The following is a 25,251-nucleotide window of genomic DNA, read 5'->3' as shown; positions in this document are numbered from 1 at the left end:
ACAAGGTCCCTCTTTCAATCTCCCACCTTTCAACAATTCTAGCCACGTCTCTTTGTTCCTGCTTTGCACTTTGCTCCATATGAGGTAGGATCAACAAACTACTATCACTCAAAACTGGTTCGGATGTTGAAACTGATGATACTGCAGACACCAAGAGGTTATGAAAAAGTTTACTATTCACATGAGGCTTTCTAGGGAAAGCAAAGCAGGCACCCATGCCAGTCTGTTGGGCTTCAGTGAAAAGGAGGGGCAGGTGGCTCTGGTTTTTGTTGTAGTTATGAGAGCTCAGTGCATTTCTGACAGTCAGGGTTTGCAGAGTTTGAACTTCCCATCTGGCGCAAAGAGGAAGTGCCTGGGCTTTCTTATCAGCTTGTCCAGATCCGGGCAAATTGAGGGGGAGAGCTTGAAAGCTGTTAGCAGACAAACATCAAACATGGAGGGACTCTATTCCAGCTCCCCCAGTCCTGGGGTGGCGGCTGCTTAGCAGTTACTACCTCCAAGACACCTTGACATTTTCTTCTTGCCTTTTCCAAGACACCTTGACATTTTCTTCTTGCCTTTTTAGCTACTTAAATATAGTACGCTTCTTTTAAGTTCTTTGCTAAAATAACTGGTGTGGTTTCTGGCAACTAAAATCTGGCTGATATAAAATCTCCTTGCTGTTCTTAGCAGGGTTAGCATTAACTTTAAAAGGTGTGGTAGCTGGCATACAAGTATTTACTCTCCTTTTCCTCATCTAATAAAGTAGAATGAAAAGCATCTCCATCCTCTGGATCCCATTTCTTCATTAAAATTATGAGTTCATGGCTTCTGGCTTCACTTGTTATTAAGCAAAATTAAGGAGATTTAGGCAAGGAGGAGTTTATAACTTCCTATAAAGTGCATGTCTTGGTGATTGTGCGTCAGTATATAGAGAATATCTTCATTTTTAAAAAAAACTGTGGCCTGGTATTTTATCATAGATGTACTAGAGTTACTTAAGCATTCGTTTACTAATAGCCATTTGTATTGCTCCTGTTACCAGAAAGTCGTGATCCAGTCCCCAAGAGACAGTTCTTGGACCTTGCTCAAGAAAACAATTCGGGCGAGTCCACAAACTGAAAGTAGTTAATATTAAGAAAGTAAAGAAATAAAGAATGGCTACTCCATAGGCAGAGTAGCCCCAAGGGCTGCTGGTTGCCTATTTTTATGGTTATTTATTGATTATATGCTAAACAAGGGGTAGATTATTCATAAGTTTCCCTGGAAAGGTGTGAGCAATTACCAGAACTGAGGGTTCCTCTCCTTTTTAGAGCATGTAGTGTAACTCCTGATATTGCCATGGCATTTTTTTTTTTTTTTTTTTTTGAGACAGAGTCTTACTCTGTCACCCAGGCTGGAGTGCAGTGGCACCAACTTGGCTCACTGCAAACTCTGACTCCCGGGTTCTAGAGATTCTCCTGCCTCAGCCTCTCAAGTAGCTAGGATTACAGGCGAGTGCCACCATGCCCAGCTAATTTTTGATTTTTTAGTAGAGACAGGGTTTCACCATGTTGGCCAGGCTGGTCTCGATCTCCTGACCTCATAATCCACCCGCCTTGGCCTCCCAAAGTGCTGGGATTACAGGCGTGAGCCATCATGCCAGGCCTGCCATGGCATTTGTCAACTGTCATGGCACTGGTGGGAGTGTCTGTTAGCATGCTAATGCATTATAATTACAGTATAATTACAGCAGTGAGGACAACCAGAGGTCGCTTTCATTGCCATCTTGGTTTTGACCAGCTTCCTTACCACATGCTGTTTTATTGGCAAGGTCTTTATGACTGTATCTTGTGCTGACCTCCTGTCTCATCCCATGACTTGGAATGCCTAACCTCCTGGGAATGCAGCCCAGTAGGTCTCAGCCTTATTTTACCCAGTTCCCTATTCAAGATGGAGTCACTCTGGTTCAAACGCCTCTGACACTCCCAATTTTTGCCAGTGAGGAAATGGAAGCCTTGAAAGATTAATTGGCTCACTCTTAAGTAACATCATGTACCTGGCAGGGATTTCTATAAAGTCATAAGATGTCAGAGACCATGCTTAAGAAATATTTTTACTTTGAAACACTTTAAGCAAACAGTTAAAAAGTACCCACCACACTATCCTGTTAAAATCTTAACATTCTGATGCCTCTGCATCAATTTTTAGAAAAAAAAACAAAGAAAACACAACTGAAGTCCCCATGTACCCTCCCCAAATCCATCAGGTCTCCTGCCTTAGGAAGGCAGAATGGTGACTTGCACACATCGTTCCAATACATGATTTTATACTCATTTCATATTATTTGAATCCACAGAAAATAGATTACTGTGCAAAACAATAACACTTTCTATATGTCCACAATGCTTACATGCTAGACACTATTCTAGGCATTTTACATGCATTACTTCATTGACCACCCCCCACCCACAATCACCCTGTGAGATTGCCACTACTATCCCATTTTACAGAAAAAGTGAAAAACAAGTTGAAGTAACGTGCCCACAGGTACACAGTATGCTTAACTTTACACAAACAGTACCTTGTACGTAGCTTCACCAACTTTCTCAGCATAATTTTTCATCTATCTGTGTTGAGACGTAACTCTTTCATATTCATTTTCCAAGGACCAAAACCAACCCATTTATTTATCCATTCTTCTGCTGATGAAATGCAGGCTTTTCCCAACCTTGCTACCTAAACAATACTTCAGTGAAGTCTTAAAATCATTCTCTGTTCACATGGCACTTCTCTAGGATGCATCCAGGAGTAGTTGCTGGGTGGTTAAGTGCACACAACCTTCCAAGATTTTGCAAATTGCCTGGCACAGTATTTCTCACAATTTCTAAAAGCAGTGTGAATTATCGTTGTTCCACACACTTACCCACACTTGGGCTTTCAAAATGTGCCAGCTTTCTGAGTGTGAGATGTTCTGTATTATTTTACATTTCGGTCAGTCTTGGTCAGCAGGGGTGGGGCAGACCACACTGAACAGGTGACAGAAAGACCTTCAAATACCCACTCCAGCCATCTGGCTCTCCTCAACCCCAACTTCAGTTCCTCCAAGGGAGTGGGGGAAAGGTGGGAAGGGCTGGAAGGAACCTGAATGTTCTCCAGGCCAGGATGAGATGCAAGATGAGACCTGGTGCTTAGGGCAATCAGAAACTGTCAACTGAAGCCGAACAGCTCAGAACCACCCACAGCTGGGTTCCTAACCAGCAGGTGTGTGTTTGTGGGTGGCTTCCAGTCAACATTTCACCCCACAGCCCCTTAAAAAAACCCCAACCCTGACTCAACCAAACTAAATTCAGTTCCAGATTCCTTAACAGAGGTAATTTTGTGCAAGATCTTTTCTGCATGGCAAACAGATAAATAAGCACCCAACCCTGGCTTCCAGAGTGCTTGGTCTGGCTATGGAGATGGACATAACCAAAAACACAAACATCACCTGACATAGGCACCAAGAGAGGTGGGGCCACGGGTTTAGAGGCACAAGGGTCAGACAAGGTCAGGCCTTGAAGAATGAAGAGCTAAACCGGCACAGACAGGGGTGTGGCACTCCAGGTGAAGGGAGGCAGCACAAGGCAGAACACTCTGGGGGGCTGGCGTGGGGAAGGGACAGGAAAGCCAAATCCAACACTGATTCTGCCAAAATCTTTAGTAGTTAGCACCAAGGAGTCAGTCAGGCTTCTACTTTTTTTCCTTTCAGCTAATCTGAATTCATTAATATTTATATAATTATAGTACTTATAGAACTAAAATTATTTGAAAACTCAGGTTATTGGACAAACAGGATCAGTATTATCCCAAATATAAACAGCTTACTTCAGGATAAAATAATTTCTGGTTTTTTGGCCGGGCACAGTGGCTCACACCTGTAATCCCAGCATTTTGGGAGGCCGAGGCGGGTGGATCACGACGTCAGGAGATCGAGACCATCCTGGAGATCGAGACCATCCTGGCTAACACAGTGAAACCCCGTCTCTACTAAAAATACAAAAAATTACCCGGGCGTGGTGGCGGGCGCTTGTAGTCCCAGCTACTGAGGAGGCTGAGGCAGGAGAATGGTGTGAACCTGGGAGGCGGAGCTTGCAGTGAGTGGAGATCGCGCCACGGCACTCTAGCCTGGGCGACAGAGTGAGACTCCATCTCAAAAAAAAAAAAAATTCTGTTTTTCACTTCATTCTTTGCACATTTTAAAATTTGATTAGAATGTTTAAAAATAAGCACATTTCATTCTATAAAAATGACAGGTCAGGCACAGTGGCTCACACCTGTAATCCCAACACTTTGGGGGCAGAAGTGGGTGGATTGCTTGAGCCCAGGAGTTTGAGACCAGTGTGAGCAACATGGGAAAAAAAAATAAAACTTTTGTCTCCACAAAAAAAATATAAAAAATAAGCTGGCACGGTGGCACGCACCTGTAGTCCCAGCTACTCGGGAGGCTCAGGTGGGACCTGAGCCTGGGAGGTCAAGGCTGCAGTGAGCTGTGATCCTGCCACTGCACTCCACCCTAGGCAACACTGTCTCAAAAAAAAAAAAAAAAAAAAAGACAGTAAAAATACCCCTGTACTGGGGCAGGAACTTTACAAGGTATCCTGTGGCAAAGGGAGCAGAGATGGGAGGGAAAGGGGTGCTAAAAATGTGATTGGAAAGGGACATTTCCATGGTTGTAAGACCAACTGACATGGAAGCTGCACCTCTGAGAGGGCCCTGGTCCTAGAGGTCAACCACCTGATGGAGATCCTTGGTAAACCAAGCCCTCTTTCACCAGTCTCAGGAATCAGGTAGCACAGCCAAGCACTCTAACTTCACACATGAGGAAATCGATGCAGAGGTTCATTGACTTGCTCAAGATCAATCCTGCCAAGAAAAGGCACACCATGCCTGGAACCCAGATCCGATGACTCCAAGACCCTTCCTATGACTCTGGCCCCCCTGCCCAGCCACTTCTAGTGCCAGTTTTGGGACAGTGAAGGGACACCTTCAGTGCCATGAACAGCTGCTGCCGTAGGAAGGCAAGAGGATGACAGAACCAAGATGACCAAACCTTCCTGAGGACAAAGCTGAACAGGCATCAGAACACCAACAGGAGACTTCTGCCTCGCCCCTACCATCCCGTGACACCACCACACAGTATCAGAGCCTTCATTTTCACCTGCTCATGGCAATCCAGAGCAGATAAGATTATTCCATACTCTACTGAAAAAGACATCTTCCAGGTTGGTTTCTTCTCATTTCAAGAAATGACCAGCTCCGTGAATGGGCCCCTACAGTCGGGACACTGCTATACTATTAAAACATTTTATCCTTTCATTTATAATCTGACCTCTTCAATAATCAGAAGCAATGATTACTCACATGCTTCAGCAATATCACTCCTTTGCCTTTAAGTAATTGATTCTTGCTTTTTGCTTTAACACAAGTGGGTGGGCCAGTGAGGGAGCTCCTCCCAGAACAGGCCACCTTTTCTCCTGAGAGCAGCAGGCACATGCACTTGTTCCTTCGGGTTGAATCTGATTGCTAGCACCAGATCTCATACATGGAGAGGGGTATGTGAAGCTGAGAGGGGCCTGCAGTGTGCAGGGGCTAGAGACATGAACACAACAATGGTAAGCATTTACATCTGCTGAGGCGGAGGATCCTATAGAAAATTCAGAAATGGAGTGGGGAGGAGTCTGACTTATGGCAACTGGCAGCAAGGGTAACTGCATGAGAAACCTTTCACCCATTCCATTTTACTGAGTCCTTGGATCTGTGGTTAACCCTTATAAAATATAATTCAGATTCAAACCACATCACTCCTCAACTCAAAATTGTCCAAAAGCTCCCTGCCTCCCTCTGAGGCAGCTCAAGCCCCTGTAATGACCCATGATGCTCACATGGCCGGGCCTATGGCCTCCCTGGCCCCTCTCCTTCCCTTCCAGCTGGCTCCCTGCACTCCATCCCAGGGGCTTCCTTGCTATCTTGAGGACACCAGTCAAGACCCAATCTCCTCTACCTGCAACTCTCCCTAGAGAGCTACCTGCTACCTCCCTGGCTTCCTTCAGGTCTTTGCTCAAATTTCACCTTCTCAGTTGAGGCCCTCCCTGACCAGACTATCTAAAATCACAATTGATCTCCCAATCCAGCACTCCCTCTCACTCTTCTCTGATCCACTTTGTCCACTACACACACCACCATCCAGAATACTGCATATCCCATTTGTTTGTCATCTGTAAAGATCCAAGATGGCAGGATTTTCATCTGTTCTGGTCCCTGCTGGGTCTCTGGCAAACACACCAGTGCCTGGTGTATGGGAGTGCTCAGCACATTTCTGTTAAACAGATGGATCGCTGCTGCCTATGCAGGCCTGTGGGATGGGGATGGCAACAGGGTACTGGTAGAGTTCCACACGCCAAGCACTTGAGCCCAGCATCCTGCTCTCCTCCACCTGCCACTGAGACCACTCTAACCCCCTAGCAGATATCCAAAAGCCAGCCAGAAAGGCTGAAGCCCCAGCCAGAACTCCCCAGGGGGCATTTGGGAAGACTAGGAGTTCTTGATGCTGCTGCTTTTAAAGTCAACAGAATAGGCATGGCCACAGGCCAAACTTGAAGATAAATCTAGGATCCCACTGGCCCCTTTCCAGCAGCCATAGCCCATGATGCCACAGATATTCTGTCCAACCACAAAGGGCAGTGGTCTCTCTCTTCAGAGTTGTGGAAGGAGACCTGAATAGGGGAGCCGCAGGCTATGGTGCAGAGGCCACTCCTAGGGGCCCAAGTCTCCAGAAGGGCTCCAAAGAACATTGTGCTGCGCTTCCCCAGAGTCACATCCTAGCAGGCAGGCTGGGGACTCCCCGAGCTTTTAAATCCTTGACATTCTGTCACTAGCTTCCAAAATAGAAAGGGCTGGGCCCTTTATCAAAGTTACTCCACACTGCCTATAATTAAGGGTTCTCTAGCAGGGGACTGAGAACCCACCCCCACTGTCATTGTCAGGTCCCAGGCTAATCTCTAATATGGTTTTTCATATGCCGAGCCAGGTTCGAAGACCACCTGAAGGTCTTTCCACACTTGCTGCATTTGAAGGGCCTCTCTCGAGTATGAAATCTCTTGTGGCTAATGAGTTGTGAACTCTTGTTAAAAGTTTTCCCACATATGCTGCATTTGTGACACTTTTTCCCAATGCTTATGTCCTGGAGTCCAGTGAGCCTGGAGCTCTGGCTGCAAGCTTCTTTGCAGTCTTCGAGGGGCATCTCTTCACGTGGTTTTAGCTTCTGTAATCTCAACTTTGTGTCCTGAGAGGAAGACCGCGCAGGCGGGCTACCTTCAGCCTGTGCTGCTCTGGTGTGTTTCCTCTGGTGACTGGAAAGGGTATGTCTCCCAATGAACTCTTTCCCACACCACTGACATTTGAAAGGTCTCTCTGTAGAGTGGATCCTCTGATGGTTAACAAGGCGATAGTTTCTATCATAAGATTTCCCACACAGATTACATTTATAGCGCTTCTCTCCACTGTGTATTCCCTTATGATCTAAAAGGGTTCTTTTACGTGTAAAGGTTTTCCCACATTCTTGACACCAAAAACGTTTCTCACCAGTGAGGATTTTCGGCTCCACATTTGGAGTCTTTTCACTCTCATGGCAATCATACTGTTTTTGAAGAGAGTGAATCCTCTGATGTCGGTAGAGATTGGAACTCCATCTGAAGGCCTTCCCACACTCCCTGCACTTATACGGCTTCTCTCCAGTGTGAACTCTCTGATGGATGAGGAGGAATGAGTGATTGCGGAAGGCCTTGCCACACTGGCTGCATTTGTAGGGCTCCTCTCTGGAGTGACTGCTCTGAGGAACCTGGAACACTGTGTCCTGACTAAAAGATGGCCCGCCCTCAGGTTTTCTTTTCATGGCATGCTTCTTCTTATGAACAATAAAGGCTGACCTATAGGCAAAGTCCTTCCCACAATCGCTACACTGGTAAGGTTTCTCACCTGTGTGAATTCTCTGGTGGTCAACGAGAGTCTTCTTTCTAGTAAAAGTTTTCCCACACTGCTGACACAAAAATGTTTTCTCCACAGCGGGAGCACCCTGGGGCTGACTGCAGTCAGGAGATTGCCTGAAGCCTTCACGACATTCATCTTGTTTGTAGAATTTTTCCTCCTCATGCAACCTCATATGACGAGTAAAGTTTGATCTCCACCTAAAGGTTTTCCTACATTTGGTACATTTATAGGGCTTCTCCTGGGTGTGAATCCTTTGATGTTCAAGAACATATGACTTACAGTGGAAGGATTTCCTGCACTGGCTGCAGTCAAAGAGTTTCTCCCCACTTTGGTCTCCCAAATGATGATCAAACCCTGAGCTGTAGGTGAGAGCTGCCCTATACTGATTCAATTCAAGAAATTTCTTCTTAGCATGGGTTTCTCGGTGCAGACGGTAGGCTGACAGACGTCGGAAAGCTTTCTCACATAAATCGCATTTATAAGGCTTCACTCCAGTGTGAATTTTCTCATGCCGCGCGCAGTTGGAACTCCACCGGAAGGCTTTCCCACACACCCTACATTTAAATGCTTTCTCTTGAGTGTGAAGTCTCTGATGATATGCAAGATGGGAGCTATGACTGAAAGTCCTTCCACAGTCACTGCACTTAAATGACACTCCCACCGTGTGAAGACTCTGCCCATGTTGGTGATGAGAGCTAAGGCTGAAGTCTTTTCCACACACGTCCTTTTTGTTCACTTTCAGTCCACTATGAATTCTCTGATGTAGGCTGAAGCCCCCAATCACGTGTCTGAGCCCCTTCCCATATTTCTTGTAGTCATAGTGGTGTGAACTCATTCTGAAGTGTTTGCCACAGCCATGTTTAAGGGATTCCTTTCTTCCAGAAACTCTCAAATATGTAACATGTTTTAAGTCAAGACTATTACTTCCTGATACTTCAGAGTCTTTTCCTGTCCTTTGACTGAAATTGGTCTCTTCTTTCTTAACTCTTACTTGTATGGGATTTTCACATTGATCCTTCTGCCTGCTCTTCTGTTGAAAAGATTCTCTGAGCCCAATTCCCTCAGAAACACTTGTTGCAGGACATCCTGATGACACAGCTAAGGTTTCTGCTTCTTCCAAAGGTTCCTGATTTAAGATGAATTTGTTTGTTTTAATCTGGAGGTCATCTCCTGACAAAAAATATAACACAAGAGAATGTATTCTTTTCCCATACTTGGAACTGCAGAAAGCACAAAAGGGCAATAAAATGTCTGGGTGGCGAGGCTTTTGCCTGACTGCCAATACCTTTGTAAAGTAGTCAAACATAAGGCAAAACATGGAAGATTATCCCAGATTACAGGGAAGGGAGGAGAAAAGCAAGATGGGCAGGGCAGCTAGAGATATGCAGACATCACATCCAGGAGGGAAATAAAAAGGATTAAGAAGAAAGTGTTAAATAGCCAGAGTGGGAGAAGAATCATGGCATTACAGAAAGGTACCCAAAAGCCAAGGAGTGGGGCTCCAAGGAGCACTTGGCTGAAAGGGCTGGAGATCAGCCTATTACAAAAAGAAGGACCAAGAAAAGAAAGAACAGGAGTGGGATGAGGGCTCCTAAGAGCAGGAAGGGGTGAGTACAGGAGTTCAGCAGGAGTGCAGGCCAGGAGTGAGGAGGAGCATCAGTGAGTGAAAGACAGGAACAGTGAAGCCCTCCAGCAGGCAAGAACTATTATTGAGAGGGCTGCTGGGGGAGGGGAACAGGCGAATAGACATCGCCGGAAATGAATGACCTCTCAGAGGCCAGCCAGGATGGAAGAGACCCAGTGGCCCAAGCACCCTTACCAACACTGTTAAAGATCTTCCTTCCAGCAAACAATGGAGTAAATTCCCAGTGATGTAACTGACCTTAAGAAAGAGAAAAGTAAAAGCAGAAGGAGCAGGACGTGGCAGGTTCTCTGGAACTCACCTGTAGGGGCAGCACCTGGATTCCCCTTAGGCTGAGCTGCCTGCACGTTCAGGCCCCATGGCTCCCTTGCTTCCAACCAGGAGATCAGAGCAGGTTTGGTGAATGGTCCCACTGCAGAAGAGAAGGGAATGGCATGAGAAGGGAGATGGATGACACAGAACTACTCTTCAGGACCTCTGGGCCTGAAGTCCTGGTGGGAAGGTGGGAAAGGTCAGGAGGGCAGGCAGCAGAAGCTAGCGAAGGAGGCCCAGTCATTTCAAATAGCCCTGGGCAGAGATAAGAGAGACTGACAGAAGTTGCCCACAAAAGGATTACTAGAATTTTCCAGAGGTGAGAACCACACATCTACTTAATTGGTTACATCAGCCAACATTTTTTGAATGTCTAAACGGACTAGGAACTTAAAACATATTACCTTTAATCCATTGTTTTTATTTGTCTGTTTGAAACAGGGTCTCACTCTGTTACCCAAGCTGGAGTGCAGTGGCGCGATCTTGGCTCACTGCAGCCTCGTCCTCCTGGGCTCAAGCAATTCTCCAGCCTCGGCTTCCCAAGTAGCTGGGATTACAGGCGTGCGTACCACATGCTTGTATTTTTGTATTTTTTGTAGAGATGGGGTTTCACTATGTTGCCCAGACTGGTCTCAAACTCCTGAGCTCAAGCAGTCTTCCCACCTGGGCCTCCCGAAGTGCTGGGATTACAGGTGTGAGCTACCACATCCAGCCACCTTTAATCTTTACAATAATCCAGAATGGCAGGCATTATTCTCCCCATTTTTCAAAAGAGGCTACCAAGGTGCTAGATTAAGTGATCTGGTCAGCAGTTACAGAGCCAAGATCTAAAACCAGGTCAGGTACCTTTCTATGCAGCACAGAACAACCCAAGAAGGCAGAAATAAAGACAGATAGAAGCATGAGGATATCGATTACTTACCCAGGGAAGCCATGTTCCTATAATTCTCCAGCATCACATCCCTGTACAGGTTCCTCTGAGCAGAGTCCAGCCACCCCCACTCGTCCTGGGAGAAGGTCACCTCCACATCCTTGAAAGTCATAGTCTCCTGAAAAAACACTGTGCCCTAGAGCTGGTCCACAGCTCCCAGCTTTGAGGTGGAATGGGAGAGAAGGGGAATAAACTGGCTCTGTGGGAGCGCAGGATGGACCTGGCAAAGGTGAGAGGGGAGACCATCACCCAGCAGAAGACCTTTGGGCTTGAGGGGGATAATCTGGTCTCTGGAACACGGGTCTTTGGATGTGAGGTTACTAGACAGAGAAACCCAGGATGGGGGAACTGCACTATCCCATTAGGCAGCGACGTGGGGACATCAGGAAGGACCAAATGTCCTGTGGCTCACCTGGAGCTGGGCTGTCAGGGACCTGGTTGGTGTTACCTGGTCTCCTGGGCACCCCTCTCTCTGGAAAAGGGCAGGCATCTGGGCAGCAGGAGTATCTGAAGGAGAAAAAGCCATGAGAGAGCAGCTCAGCTCCAGACAGCCCACTGAGAAGCCCACTCTTCCCCCCAGTAGAGGACTCCTGGACCCATGAGCAGGTACAGAATGTTGTCAAATACCCATCTCACATGTCCTCAGTCTACTGGGGCCAGGAAAGGGGTAGTGGGATGGGGGGTGTAATGGGGGAAGAGCAAGCCACATATGGGTTATAGAATGCATGGAGAGGACAGAGAGCTAAGGGCCAGGACAGAAGGAGATTCTCATGAGAGGACAGATGTGGAAAGACAACACTACAGGAAATGCAAGAAGTGTGGCATAAGGCTGGGGTCTTAAGGCCAGGCAGCAAGTACCGGATTGCCCAGCCAGGAAGTCACGTGCTTCTATTTCATAGGGAGGCTCCAGGTGGTCCCCCAGAGCAGAGCTGCTCCTGAGAGGTGAAGCAAGGGACCATATCTGTGCAGATCGCAGGGCTCCTGTACCCATCCAATGCACATCTGGGCTCTGGGCAGGGCCCGGGTCCTGGCAAGAAGAAAATGTTGTGAGAGGATCTTTCTGGGAATCAGAAAGCAAACTCAGAGAAGAGACCACATGACCAATCTCTAAAGGACAAAGGCTGAGGGATAGGTAAGCCAGGTCCTTTATTACTTCCAGACAGGAGGAAAGGGCAAGAATAATGCCCAGGGAGGTACCTCCAACCACCTCAGCCTCCTTGGACTCTAATGAGGGTCATGGGAGAGTTCAGGTAGAGACAGACTCCAGCTCAACACAAGGAAGCACATGGTAACTCAGTACAGCACTCTTGTCAGGCCTCAGATGACACAGTGCCCCCTTCCCACTACCCCTCAGCTCCCGCCACAGGCCTATAACTTTGAAATGAGAGAGAAGGAACTAGTTTCTGAGAATTAAACTCATAATGGTTCACAGTGGAGATACAGTCAAGTAATATCTACTGTCAAGTGCTGCTCTAGGCACTGATGTACAAAGTGAACTCAAAGAGGCAGGCTAGCTCCCAAATTGTAAACTTGTTTTTAATAATAACACTGATATAGAGGCAATGCTAATCATGAGAGTCAGCCATGGAACCATAGAAGAAAGTCTCCAGTGTAAAAAATGGCAGTGTCCATCTAAGTAGAGACCAACAAAGAGGAAGCATTTGCCCTGAGACTTCAAATAACTCTGGTCTCTGAGGCAAGGCTGTCCCTCATATAGAGATGAGTACAGGAAACTACAGTTTGAGATTTTCTGGTCCTGTGGCCGAGATAGTCTCTATACCAATATGGACAAATCTTAGCCCGAGGCCATTAATCATCTGATACAGAGATACACACTAAAGATGACGAACTGACCACAATAATTTATCTCCCATTTTTTATTCTTCTAATAAAGGAAGAATTAAAAAAAAATAAAGAATATGGAAGCATAGCAAAACGAGTTTAAGAACAAACTTTCTCGGGCCCTGGTTTTTCACACTGTGATAATTTTGCTGAACCACAGAACAATTCTGTGACTTTACATATATCTTAAAGCATTTCTCTTCATTTTGCAAATTTCAGGGGCTTCTCCCAGCCCCCATTGTCTTCTAAGTAGCTTTCAACCAGGTAGGCCCTTTCTGCTCATGTGGCAATGTTTTCATGGATTTTTAAAATTACATCTAGCTGTAAATGAGCTGAATATAACCAAGCCATGATTTTGTAACTACTGTGTACCTTATTTCCTTTTATAAATTATTACCAGGTCCTTTTGAACATTTCATTGTTTTCGTAAAAATAACAAATGTTCTTTTAAATTTTTTAAAATAGTACCCCATGTTGTGCAAAAACATTTTCTAATAGTTATACCCTGTGTCTATTTATTACCATTTACTGCTGGTAGACCATGTCCTGACGTCTTACTCGATTTAATTTTTATAATAAAGTTTTACGGACAAGTATGTCAAATTTGTTTCAGAAATCTTTTTTTTTTCGGACGTAGTCTTGCTCTTTCGCCAGGCTGGTGTGCAGTGGCGTGATCTCGACTCACTGCAACCTCCACCTCCCTGGTTCAAGCAATTCTCCTGCCTCAGCCTCCCAAGTAGCTGAGACTACAGGCGCACACCACCATGCCCAGCTACTTTTTGTATTTTTAGTAGAGATGGGTTTTCATCATGTTGGCATGGATGGTCTTGATCTCTTGAGCTTGTGATCTGCCACCTCGGCCTCCCAAAGTGCTGGGATTACAGGCATGAGCCACCGCGCCAAGCCACAACTTTCATTCATACATGAATTATGTGTGCAGAGTCATATATGTATATGTATGAATGTGTCTCTCTCTCTCTCTCTCTCTCTCTCTCTATATATATATATATATATATATGTATTTTTTTTTTAATTTCTTTTGAGACAGAGTCTTGTTCTGTTGCCCAGTCTAGACTGCACTGGTGCAATCTCAGCTCACTGCAGCCTCCACCTTCCAAGTTCAAGCAATTCTCCTGCCTCAGCCTCCTGAGTAGCTGGGTCTACAGGTGCACACCACCACACCTGGCTAATTTCTGCCCTTTTAGTAGAAATGGAGTTTCACCATGTTGGCCAGGCTGGTCTCGAACTCCTGACCTCAAGTGATCTGCCCGCCTTGGCCTCCCAAAGTGCTAGCGCTACAGGCGTGAGCCACTGCGCCTGGCCAGAATCATGTATTTTTATATAAATAAAATTTTAAAGAAGCCTTAAAAAAGTGATAAATGCTTTTATAAAAAACTGTAACAATACAGGAAGCATCAGCTCCCCTGTGTGCAGCAGAAGGACAGGAAGAACGCACTTGAACTGACCAGCTGCCACTCTCCTGCCAGGCCTGGGACTGCCAACTCTGCCAGGGCCAGGCACGTGATAAGCACTTGAATATTTACTGAACAAATTCTCATGATTAGACCATTTCTGCATTTTCTTCTCAATGAACAGAGGCTCTGAAAGGTACAACTAAGTGGCCACAGATGTTGAGGTTGTGGAATGAAGTCTAAAATCGAGGTCTTCCTATTTCTCAGCCCAGCACTGCCCCTCAGCACTCATGTCCATCTTCCCTGCCTCCCATCTCACACACATAGAAAAGGTCCTCAAAAGCTTACTGAGAAGGGCCGGGCGCAGTGGTTCATACCTGTAATCCCAGCATTTTGGGAGGCCAAGGCAGATGGATCACCTGAGGTCAGGAGTTTGAGACCAGCCTGGCCAAAATGGTAAAACCCCATCTCTACTAAAAATACAAACAAAATTAGCTGGGAGTGGTGGGGTACACCTCAAAAAAAAAAAAAATAAAAAGAAAAGAAAAGAAAAAAAAAAAGCTTACTGAGAAGGAAGCTACATGGTGCCTGCAGAGCACTCTTCTGAGTTTTAACATGTACTCTCCCACTGAGAAGCTAAGAGCCCTAACCCTAAATGCTGTCCCAACACCCGCCACTTTACAGGGCTATGGTTAGTCTCAAGTCAAATTAGATAATATGTGGAGATGGACTTTGTATACTGTAAGCCACTGTGTCCAAAGACTAGTTACTGGGCTTTTTTGTTTAGAGACAGGGTCTTGCTGTGTCACCCAGGCTGGAGTGCAGTGGTGCAATCACGGCTCACTGCAGCCTTGACCTACCTGGGTTCAAGTGATCCTCCCACCTCAGTCCCCCAAGTAGCTGGGACTACAGTCACATGCTACCACGTTCAGCTAATTTTTGTAGAAACAGGGTTTTGCCATGTTGCCCAGGCTGGTCACAAATTCCTGCACTCAAGCAATCCGCCCACCTTGGACTCTAAAGTGCTTAGATTACAGGGTGAGCCACTATGCCTGGCCTAATTTTTAAATTATGTATAGAGACAGTGTAGGGGGGTCTCCCTATGTTGTTCAGGCTGGCTTGAACTCTGGGCCTCAAGCAATCCTCCCACCTCAGCCTCCTAAAGTGCTAGGATTACATGTGTGAGCTACTGTGCCCAGAAGTTACTGTTATTTATGGAGACTTGCTGACCCTATCTGGAGCTGATATTCCTCTGGGAAGGTAGGAAAGGATACCTGTGTCCATGGCTCAGGGTCCCGTTCTCAGCTGCTCAGGTACCATGGGAAGAAGGGAAGGCTTCCTCTGCACTCCTTTATACTGACAGTTCAGAGGGCCACCCCCATACCCAGACAAGCTGGCTCACCAGCAGGTAGAGTTCCCTGGGCACCACACACTTGCTCACACTCACCCTCCATGATGTCCCATCAAGGTCCCTCTGCAGCTCCTCCAGCAAGGCCACAGCCTCCTCGCCACTCTCAGGGTTATGGAGCTGCACCCAAACCCGGAGCTCCCCAGGCAGGATGCTCAGGAACTGTTCCAGCACCAGCAGCTCTAGGATCTGTGCCTTGGAGAGAACGTCAGGCCTCAGCCACCAGCGACAGAGCTCCCGGAGCCGGCTCAGAGTTTCTAGGGGCCCCGAAGACTCATGGTAGCGAAGCTGTCTGAAGAGCTGGCGGAACAGCTCCTGGCCAGGGCGGTTGAGCGTCTGTGGTCTGGCAGCCTGCACTGGAGTATAGCTTTCATCCTCTTCTTCCTTCTTTACTGTCTGAAGCCGCCCTCGCTCCCTCGAAGACTGGGCCTGAGCTGGATAGACAGCATGCCACCTGCCTGGAGGCATCACTCCTGTTCAGGGACTAACCAGAAGAGTGCGAGCCAAGTCCACCTTAGACGTGGGTCCTCAGAAGTATCTTCTCAGCAGTCAACAATGCCATTTGCTGGGACATCAGAAGTCATCGGCAAGTGACCGAAATAACCAGCATTTCTGTGCAGGAGGGGATGAGAGAATAATGTCCATTATACATGGTGCAGTTGGATTCTGCTGGTTGGGATTATCTTTGTATGTATAAGAAGACCATTTGCACAGAGGTATATGCCAGTATCAAGTAGACCAGAGCTAGGTTGTCCCCTATTGGAGTAAGCTAAGAAAATATCCCACGATAAAACATATAGTGAACTTATACATTAAAACTTTGTAAAAAACACAAAGGGATGATGAAAAAAGTCAGAGAAGATCTAAATAAATGAACAGACATACCATATGCATGTACTAGAAGATGTGACACAGTAAAGATGTAAATTCTCTCCAAATTGATCTATAGGTCTAATACAAATCCTACCAAAATCTCAACCAGATTTTTTTGTAGATATAGACAAATTTATGTGGAAAGGCAATGGAATTAGAATAGCTAAAATTATGACAGGTCAGGCATGGTGGCTCACACCTGTAATCCTAGCACTTTGGAAAGCAGAGGTGGGCAGATTGCCTGAGCTCAGGAGTTCGAGAGCAGCCTGGGCAACATGGCGAAACCCCATCTCTACTAAAAATACAAAAAATGAGCCAGGCATGGTGGTACGTGCCTGTAATCCTAGCTACTCGGGAGGCTGAGGCACAAGAATCACTTGAACCCAGAAGGCAGAGGTTGCAGTGAACCAAGATCATGCCACTGCACTCCAGCCTGGGCAACAGAGCAGGAGTCTGTCTCAAAACACGCAAGCAAGCAAGCAAGCAAACAAACAAACAAAACCAAAAAACAATTATGACACAGAAGAATAAATTGGGAGGGATCAGTCTGAAAACAGTCTACCTGATTTCAAGACTTATAGCTACATTAATCAATTCTGTGTAGTATTGGTGGAGGAAGAGACACATAGGTCAATGGAATAAAAAAGAAAAACCAGAAACAGAACCACACAAGAATGCCCAACTGACTTTTTAAATACCAAATGTGATTTTGCTATTATAATATTTTAAAATATCTCAAATGAGCAATTCAAAAACAAAAACAAAAAATCCTGAGAATCCAATCCCCTAGTTGATTTTATGACCCAACAATGGGTTACAAATTATAATTTGAAAACTACTAATCCAGCTTCCCACTCAACTCTTGTATTTTTTTTTATAATTCATCTGGGTTACAAATTATAATTTGAATACTACTAATCCAGCTTCCCACTCAACTCTTGTATTTCTTTTTATAATTCATCTGGGTTACAAATTATAATTTGAAAACTACTAATCCAGCTTCCCACTCAACTCTTGTATTTCTTTTTATAATTCATCATAAGATGTGGTGTCCAAGGGTTCAAGTCACTTTCAGGGAGGCCGAAGTGGGTGGACTGCCTGAGGTCAGGAGTTTGGGAACAGCCTGGCCAATATGGCAAAACTCCAGGTCTACAAAAAATACAAAAAATTAGCTGGGCATGGTGGCATGTGCCTATAATCCCAGCTACTCGGGAGGATGAGGCACAAGAATTGCTTGAGCCTGGGAGGCAGAGGTTTGCAGTGAGCCAAGATCGTGGCACTGCACTCTACACTCCAGCCTGGGTAACAGAGCGAGACTCCATCTCAAAAAAGAGACTATCTGGAGTGTATTTTGGGCTCTGAAGGAATGTTTGTTTCTTCATACCCGGGGAAGGAGCTTGTGCTACAAATCACATCACTATGTAGAGGAGTCCACACCTGCAATACGCCCAACTGATTTTTTTTTTTTTCCTTTTTTTTAAAGACAGGGTCTCTTTCTGCTGCCCAGGCTGGAGTGCAGTGATGTGATCACAGCTCACTGCAGACTCAAACTCCTGGGCTCAAGCGATCCTCTTGCTTCAGCCTCCAGAGGAGGTGAGACCACAGGCATGTGACACCACACTCAGATAATTTAAAAATTATTTTTAGAGATGAGGCTATGTTACCTCAAACTCCTGGCCTCAAGTGATCGATCCTCCCATATCAGCCTCCTAAGTAGCTGGGATTACAGGCATGAACCACTAAGCCTGACCCCCAATCAATTTTTGATAAAGATGCAAAAGCAGTTCAAAAGAGGAAGGGTAATCTTCTCACCAAATGTTGCTGGAGCAATTGGACATCTATAAGCAAAATAAGGAAAACTGACCAAAACCTCACCTCTTGTACACTTGAATTCAAAATGGATCAGACTTGGCCAGGTGTGGTGGCTTATGCCTGTAATCCTAGCACTTTGGGAGGCCTAGGTGGGTGGATCACGAGGTCAGAAGTTCGAGACCAGCCTGACCAACACAGTGAAACGCCGTCTCTACTAAAAATACAAAAAATACAAAAAAAATTAGCTGGGCGTGATGGCATGCGCCTGTAATCCCAGCTACTCAGGAAACTGAAGCAGGAGAATCACTTGAAGCTGGGTGGTAGAGGTTACAGTGAGCCAAGATCACACTACTGCACTCCAGCCTGGGCAACAGAATAAGACTCCGTCACAAAAAAAAAAAAAAAAAAAAAAAGGATCAGACTTAAATATAAGCCATAAAACTATACAACTTTTAGAAAACAATCCAGGAGGCTGGGCGCAGTGGTTCACACCTGTAATTCCAGCACTTTGGGAGGCCAAGGCAGGCGGATCACGAGGTCAAGAGATTGAGACCATCCTCATCAACATGGTGAAACCCCATCTCCACTAAAAATACAAAACTTAGCTGGGCATGGTGGCACGCGCCTGTAGTCCCAGCTACTCGGGAGGCTGAGGCAGAAGAATCACTTGAACCCAGGAGGCGGAGGTTGCAGTGAGCCGAGATCATGCCATTGCACTCCAGCCTGAGTGAGACTCCACCTCAAAAAAAAGAACATAGGAAAAAACCTTTAGGATCTAGGATGAGGCAAATAGTTCTTACGCCTGATACCTGTGATATTATGATATATACACACATTGATTTTTATCCATGGTTCATGGCTCCTAACTCCCATAGCCCTTATTTCCCAAGTGACTAAAGCAATAAGCATATCTTTTGTTAAATTATTTGGCTTTTGTCTTTGATTCCCAAAGCAGCTTTGCAACTTCAGAGTGATAAAGGTAAGACAGCCTTTTGTTATAATATTGGTGCGTTTTAGGCCTCAGAAGTAGGGCTCAGAAAATAGAACATCTCTCTCTGACCTTTTCTTGCCCTCCTTTCACCTGCTCCTTTTTCTCCCCAAGGCAGGCCATAGAAACTAAAAATATAGTCATCTTCCCACTTTTCTGTCTTTCTGCTGGCCATAAATTCTCTGACCTATCATATCTGATTGTAAGTCATAAGATACCCATTTCAGGAGTCCTACCTCATACTCAGTAAGTAGAAATGCTGTACAGAGAGGCCAAGAAGAATTTGAACTGACAGCCTGAATGTCCCCACTCCGTCTATTAATATGAGATCAAACTCTTTTTGTCCAGTCACGTCTTACATGGTTGTCCACGCTTCAATCACACTTATCCAATGAAGTCTCCATAAAAGGTCCAAGAGGATGGGGTACAGAGAGCTATGGACAACTGCACTTGTGGAGGCTTGCAGGAAGGTGAACAAGAACTCATCCATGTGCCAGGATAGTGGCACATCCCATCTCCACAGGAACAAAAGCTCCTGCACCCAGAACACTGCTAGACCTCCCTCTATGTATCTCTTCATCTAGTTGTTTATTGTATCCTTTAAAATATCCTTTATAATAAATTGATAAATGTGTTTCCCTGAGTTTTGTGAGCTGCTCTGCCAAATTGAGCGACACAATCAGAAAATTAATTAACACAACAACAACAAAATAAAACACCCAGAAATAAAGCTAATAAAAAATGTACAGGATCTTAAAAGATAAACAAAAGACATAATAGACCTGAATAAATCTTAAGTATGGAAAGACAAATCTTTTCACAATGCCAATTCTTCCTAAGGTAATGTGTGGTTAATAAATCCCAACCAAATTCCACTATCTCTCCTTAGGGCTTGATAAGCATATTCTAAAATTCAAGCAAATGAGTAAAAGGCCAAGAATAGCCACGATAACTTTTTAGAGGTGAAAATATTTGTTCTACCTGACACTAAGGCTTACTATAAAGCTACATTAATGAAAACACTGAGTATTACTGAAGGAATACGCAAATAGTAGATAAAAGAAACAGTACATACAGAATCCTGACATGGGCTTATGCACACATATATATTTGGTCTATGATAGAGGCAGCATTAGAAATCAGTGGGAAAGATTAGACTATTCAATGAATTGCATTGGGACAACTGGCTAGCCAAATTAAAATAACAAATAAAATCACACACCAAAAAAATGAATTCTAGTTAAAGATTTACACTAAAAAGGCACATTCTTCATGCCCCAGGAACTTTCCTTCTAAGAATCTACCCTGAGAGCCAGGCGTGGTGGCTCACATCTGTAATTCTAGCACTTTAGGAGGCCAGTATGGGAAGATCACTTGAGCCCAGGAATTCAAGAACAGCTTGGGCAACACAGCAAGACTCCGCTTCTATTGAAAAATGAAATAAAATAAGAATCTACCCTGGAAAAATATATGCACGGTATATAGACATTTACATGAGTGTACACTAGAGCACTCTGTAACATAATATTGAAAACAACCTACTTGCCCAACAATAGGCCTAAACACAAGTGAAACCGCCTTTGCAAAATTATGACTGAGACAGTGAAAGAGATCTAACTTAACTGATTCCATCTTGTTTCTAACCTCCAAGCTGTCTTTGTTCATTCCTGGGTATAGGCGGAACTAACTTTGGGAGAAACTTATAGTTTAAACAAAGAGAGTAACAACCCTTTCCCAAAGCACACCTCCTTCTTGCCTGGGGACTAGATTGCCTTTGTAGGGCTAACATTAGCCACAAGATTAGAAATTATGGTTTAGGAGTCATGTAGCTGGAAGCTACAAGATTCTGACCCTCCCTAACTGTTCCTAAGATCAATGCCTGAGATATTTTGCAGACCCTGCACTTGATGGATTAGCTGGCACAACCCAGATCAATAAACTAGCTCATCTGATCTTGTGGCCCCCCCACCCAGGAACTGACTTAGCACAAGAAGACAGCTGTGACTCGCTATGATTTCATCTCTGACCAATCAGCACTCCTGGCTCACTGGCTTCCCCCCATTCACCAAGTTATCCTTAAAAACTCTGCTCCCTGAATGCTTGGGGAGACTGATTTGAGTAATAAAACTCTGGTCTCCCGCACAGCCAGTTCTGTGTGAATTACTTTCTCTATTGCAATTCCACTGTCTTGATGAATCAGCTCTGTCTAAGCAGCAGGCAAAGTTTACTCCTTGCACGGTTACAAATTTGGGGGCTTGTCTGGGACTGCCCATGGTTCAGTGGCCCCCCTCCAGTGATGGATCCAGAAGACAGCCCAAGCAGCCACCTAGCTCTTTTGGAACTGGGGGCTGATTCCGGTACTCTCTCTACTGGCGGGGCACTGCTGACCCAATGTGCACAGATTTAATAGCAATGGAGAAATAGTCCTGGGGGGACATCCCTTAACTGTAGCCCTATCACAGGGTGTTTGTCTGTAGCCCCACTGCAGAGTGTCTGCATTGGTGAGTATCCTAGGTGCTGCCAATGCCTCCTTCCTTCTCCCACCAGCTTCTGTAGCCCTATGGTGTGGTGTCTGTAGCCCCATTATGGGGTGTCTGTTTGTAGCTCTACCATGGGGTATCTGTGTCTGTAGCACCACTGCCGGGTGTCTGTTCAGCTCCTGAAGTGCTCCTTCCAACCAGTAGGAAGAGTCCTGGTTTGGAAGACTTCTACTCAATCAGGAAGATTTCGAGGAGGTTTCTCAGACCGAGAATAGGAGGATAGCTTGGTTAGGGATCTGATTTAGAAGGCATTCTGTCTGTCTCATCTTTGTGTGTGTTTATGTGGAAGGGATCTCAGAGGGGTTGCTGATGGAAGTCCAGCAGGCCTAACTCCAAGAACCTTCCTTATTCGTCTGGTCACATTCGATGAGCTCTAAAGAAGGCTCAACGCTCAACAGGTCTGTCTCTTGGGGTGACTATCTGCTCTTCCCCTTGCCCAGAGACCCCATTGTGAATTACCATTCATAGGTTGTCCTTTCCCATCTGGTATGGATCAAAGACAACAAGGACCAATGGGAAAAAGTTTGAGCTTTGTCAGGTTGACTTTGGGTGCTGAACAAGATGACTCATGTTTGTTTTGTTATGTGTGTTTTGCTGGGATAGAAAATGTTAATTCAGTTCCCCATGCAGCCTGTTGGGCAAATTAAGAATCTTGCCTATGGTTTCAGGAAAGAGAAAAGGGTGATTTTCTCTTGTAAAGTGGCTTGAACCCCACAGCTATGGCGCAGTGAGCAGGGTCATCAGAACCTGCTCCATTCTTCTGGAAGATGCAGAGAAAGGGAGCCCAGAAACCTGGTATACCGGCAAAAAAGGGTAAGAAATGCTTACCAGCCAACTTTCTGGTCTCTCTCTTTCTCTGTCTGGGTAAATGGTAAATGTCACTATTTGTCTCTCTGCAAGGGTTTGATTAATAGAAACTAGTCTTAGGCGGTAGCAAATCTGGTGTACTTTGTGCTAAGAATTTGTCTTTCTGTGTTCTGTAATGGAGAAAGGACTATCACAGGATAGAATGTGGGTTTAGGACCCCTATAAGCCCGCTTTTCAAGCCAGCCTAGCAGGCTGGACAGTTACTTTGCTACAGGTCTCCGAAACCAATATTGTATGAAATTTATTTGTCTTGTTTTCTGTCCTTAAGAGCTTAACCTTGTGACAATGTGGGGATACCTTCTCTTGGTTTCCGCCATCCAGAGGACAGGAATTTTGAGGTTCATGTCATAGGTAGCCCTAAAAATTATCTTGAGTAGTTAAAAGCCTTTGCAAGCTTGAAATTGGCTTCTCTAGGCTCCTTCTGGGAAGAACCACAGAAACTGCTCATTGCTCTAACTCAGTAGCTAAGGCTTTGCTTTTTGACAGTGGCAGCCTGGGTTCTATTCTTGGCTTCCGGAATGATTCCTTTCTGGTATTTTATTTATGTAACTTTGCCATTTATTGAGGTTCCCCACCCGCTCATGGATAGTTTCTGATTTCCTATCTTAAATTTTCCTTTCTCTAAACTACCCTGGGGGAGATTCTAAATCTTGAAAAAAAAGAAAAGAAACTGCTTACCATCTCTTTGAGACACCTGTGTGTCCACGGCTAAGTTATAACCTTAGTGAAAACTGATTAATTTCATGTGGGAAGTTACCTGTGGTAAAATTCAAAAGTCAAAAATATTGGCCGCTTGGTATGGCTAAAGTTGGGTAATAAAAAAATTTTAAAGAATTTTTTTTAAGAGTGCTGTGGTTAAAAGCTTAACTAAAAGTGGATAAACAAGCTATAGGTATATTTAAAAGGCCTTTTTTTTTTCTTCTTGGAACTTGTTTTTCTGGAAAAAGATTTTTTCTTCTCAGTTGACTGAATTATTTTTCTCCTCTTTTTTTTTTTTTTTTGTGAGACAGAGTCTCAATCTGTTGCCCAGGCTGGTATGCAATGGCACGGTCTCAGCTCACTGCAACCTTTGCCTCCCAGGCTCAAGGGATTCTTCTGCCTCAGCCTCCCAAGTAGCTGGAATTACAGGTACCTGCCACCACACCCAGCTAATTTTTGTATTTTTAGTAGAGATGGGGTTTCACCATGTTGGCTAGGCTGGTCTTGAACTCCTGACCTCAGGTGATCTGCCTGACTCAGCCTCCCAAAGTGCTGGGATTATAGGTGTGAGCCACCGAGCCCAGCCTGTCTTGCCACTCTTAATGCACAGATGAGAGGCCCTAAGATAACTTCTGGTAGCCTGGAACTCATTGGGAAAAACAGAGGAGGCACCACAGACCCCGTTTTGGGGGAAACAAACCAACCAACCACCTCTGTTTTCCTCATGAAACCACAGGAATTAAAAACTGATAGATCCCTTTCAAAATCAAAGGCTCTGTTCTGTTTTGCGTTGTGTTATCTGACGGTTTTGAGTTTTGGGGTATCAGAAATTACTTCACATTATGAGAGAGCTTTGGTGTGTAATAACTAGGTAGGAAATATACTTTAAGGGATGGCTAAGAGTAGTTATAGAGGGATACCTGACTCTGCACACTTGGATCAGACAAGCATGCTCTTGGCCACCTGGAAGATAAGGAAACATCCCCACCCCGAACTGGGAGATGAGACTCCCACGAGAGATGGGCTGATTACAAAATGGGATAATTGGGTTTGGGTTGCCTTGTAATGAAATGTAGGGTAGAAGCACTGCACTGTCAACTGGTCACGGTAGCTCATGCCTGTAATCCCAGCACTTTGGGAGGCTGAGGTGGGCGGATCACTTGAGGTCAGGAGTTCAAGATCAGCCTGGCCAATATGGTGAAACCTCGTCTCTACTAAAATGCAGAAATTAGCCAGGCGTAGTGGTGCGTGCCTGTAGTCCCAGCTACTTGGGAGGCTTACGCAGAAGAATCGCTTGAACCTGGGAAGTGGAGGTTGCAGTGAGCTGACATCATACCACTGCACTGCAGCTTGGACCGCAGTGAGACTCCATCTCAAAAAAAAAAAAAAAGCAGCAGCAGCACTGCATTGTCTTCTTCTGTAATATTTCCCTCCTTTTGGGGATCCAGGATCCAGTATAAAAAGGCACCCTTAATCTTGGGGATCTGTCTTTGCCTTCAGCTGCTTATTTGCTGCTTTATGTGGCCCTAGAAATACATGCTTTCCTGGCCCTGTTCCTCCAAGGGCTCAATTCTGAAGCCAGTAATCCAATTAAGAAACTGGCAAATGAAAAATCTTACAAGGGCTGAATCTTCTGTGTATTTCTATATGTTGTATGTTTATATACAAAAGAGCTCTGACTGGCTTAGGAAAGTAAATGCTTAAATCAAATATTCTGTCAGAAAAATAGAAACCTTTAATGCCTTTTTGTTCACGTGGCTTTAGTATTCTTTTAGAAATAAAGACAGTTTTAAAGACTGATAAAATGTCTTGAAAATGGAAACATTTGGTCTAAATTAAGATATCAGATTTGCCAAATGCTTTAAGGTCAAATTGTTTCTTTGACTTCTGAGAATTGTTCAATTTACCAATTTTAGAGCATTAGATTATAGATAAGGCC

At 45.0% G+C, this 25,251-nt stretch overlaps 1 protein-coding gene across 9 annotated transcripts in view; it reads right to left on the bottom strand.

Annotated features, from left to right (window-relative positions):
- Nucleotides 1–154: 154 nt before the first annotated feature.
- Nucleotides 155–25,251, bottom strand: part of ZNF445 (zinc finger protein 445) — a 70,973-nt gene continuing 45,876 nt past the window's right edge. For 3 of the 9 annotated variants that reach the window (XM_063611070.1, XM_055280502.2, XM_063611053.1), the window contains 6 exons: nucleotides 15,573–16,145; nucleotides 11,730–11,898; nucleotides 11,284–11,378; nucleotides 10,863–10,989; nucleotides 9,930–10,040; nucleotides 2,062–9,156 (listed from right to left, as the gene is read on the bottom strand). In XM_063611070.1, the coding sequence (XP_063467140.1) occupies nucleotides 6,992–9,156; nucleotides 9,930–10,040; nucleotides 10,863–10,989; nucleotides 11,284–11,378; nucleotides 11,730–11,898; nucleotides 15,573–16,001 (3,096 nt within the window). In that variant the 5' untranslated portion in view covers nucleotides 16,002–16,145 and the 3' untranslated portion in view covers nucleotides 2,062–6,991. Of the gene's footprint in view, nucleotides 9,157–9,929; nucleotides 10,041–10,862; nucleotides 10,990–11,283; nucleotides 11,379–11,729; nucleotides 11,899–15,572; nucleotides 16,146–17,790; nucleotides 18,249–18,281; nucleotides 18,691–18,710; nucleotides 18,958–25,251 lie in introns of those variants that run through there. The other 6 variants (XM_063611052.1, XM_063611073.1, XM_055280471.2 and 3 more) reach the window with 6 other exon arrangements.

The sequence above is a fragment of the Symphalangus syndactylus genome, chromosome 1 (genome assembly GCF_028878055.3).
Source record: "Symphalangus syndactylus isolate Jambi chromosome 1, NHGRI_mSymSyn1-v2.1_pri, whole genome shotgun sequence".
NCBI classification, from domain to species: Eukaryota; Metazoa; Chordata; class Mammalia; order Primates; family Hylobatidae; genus Symphalangus; species Symphalangus syndactylus.
The sequence above is the reverse complement of the archived record's forward strand: the minus strand, read 5'-3'. Positions and strand labels throughout refer to the sequence as shown.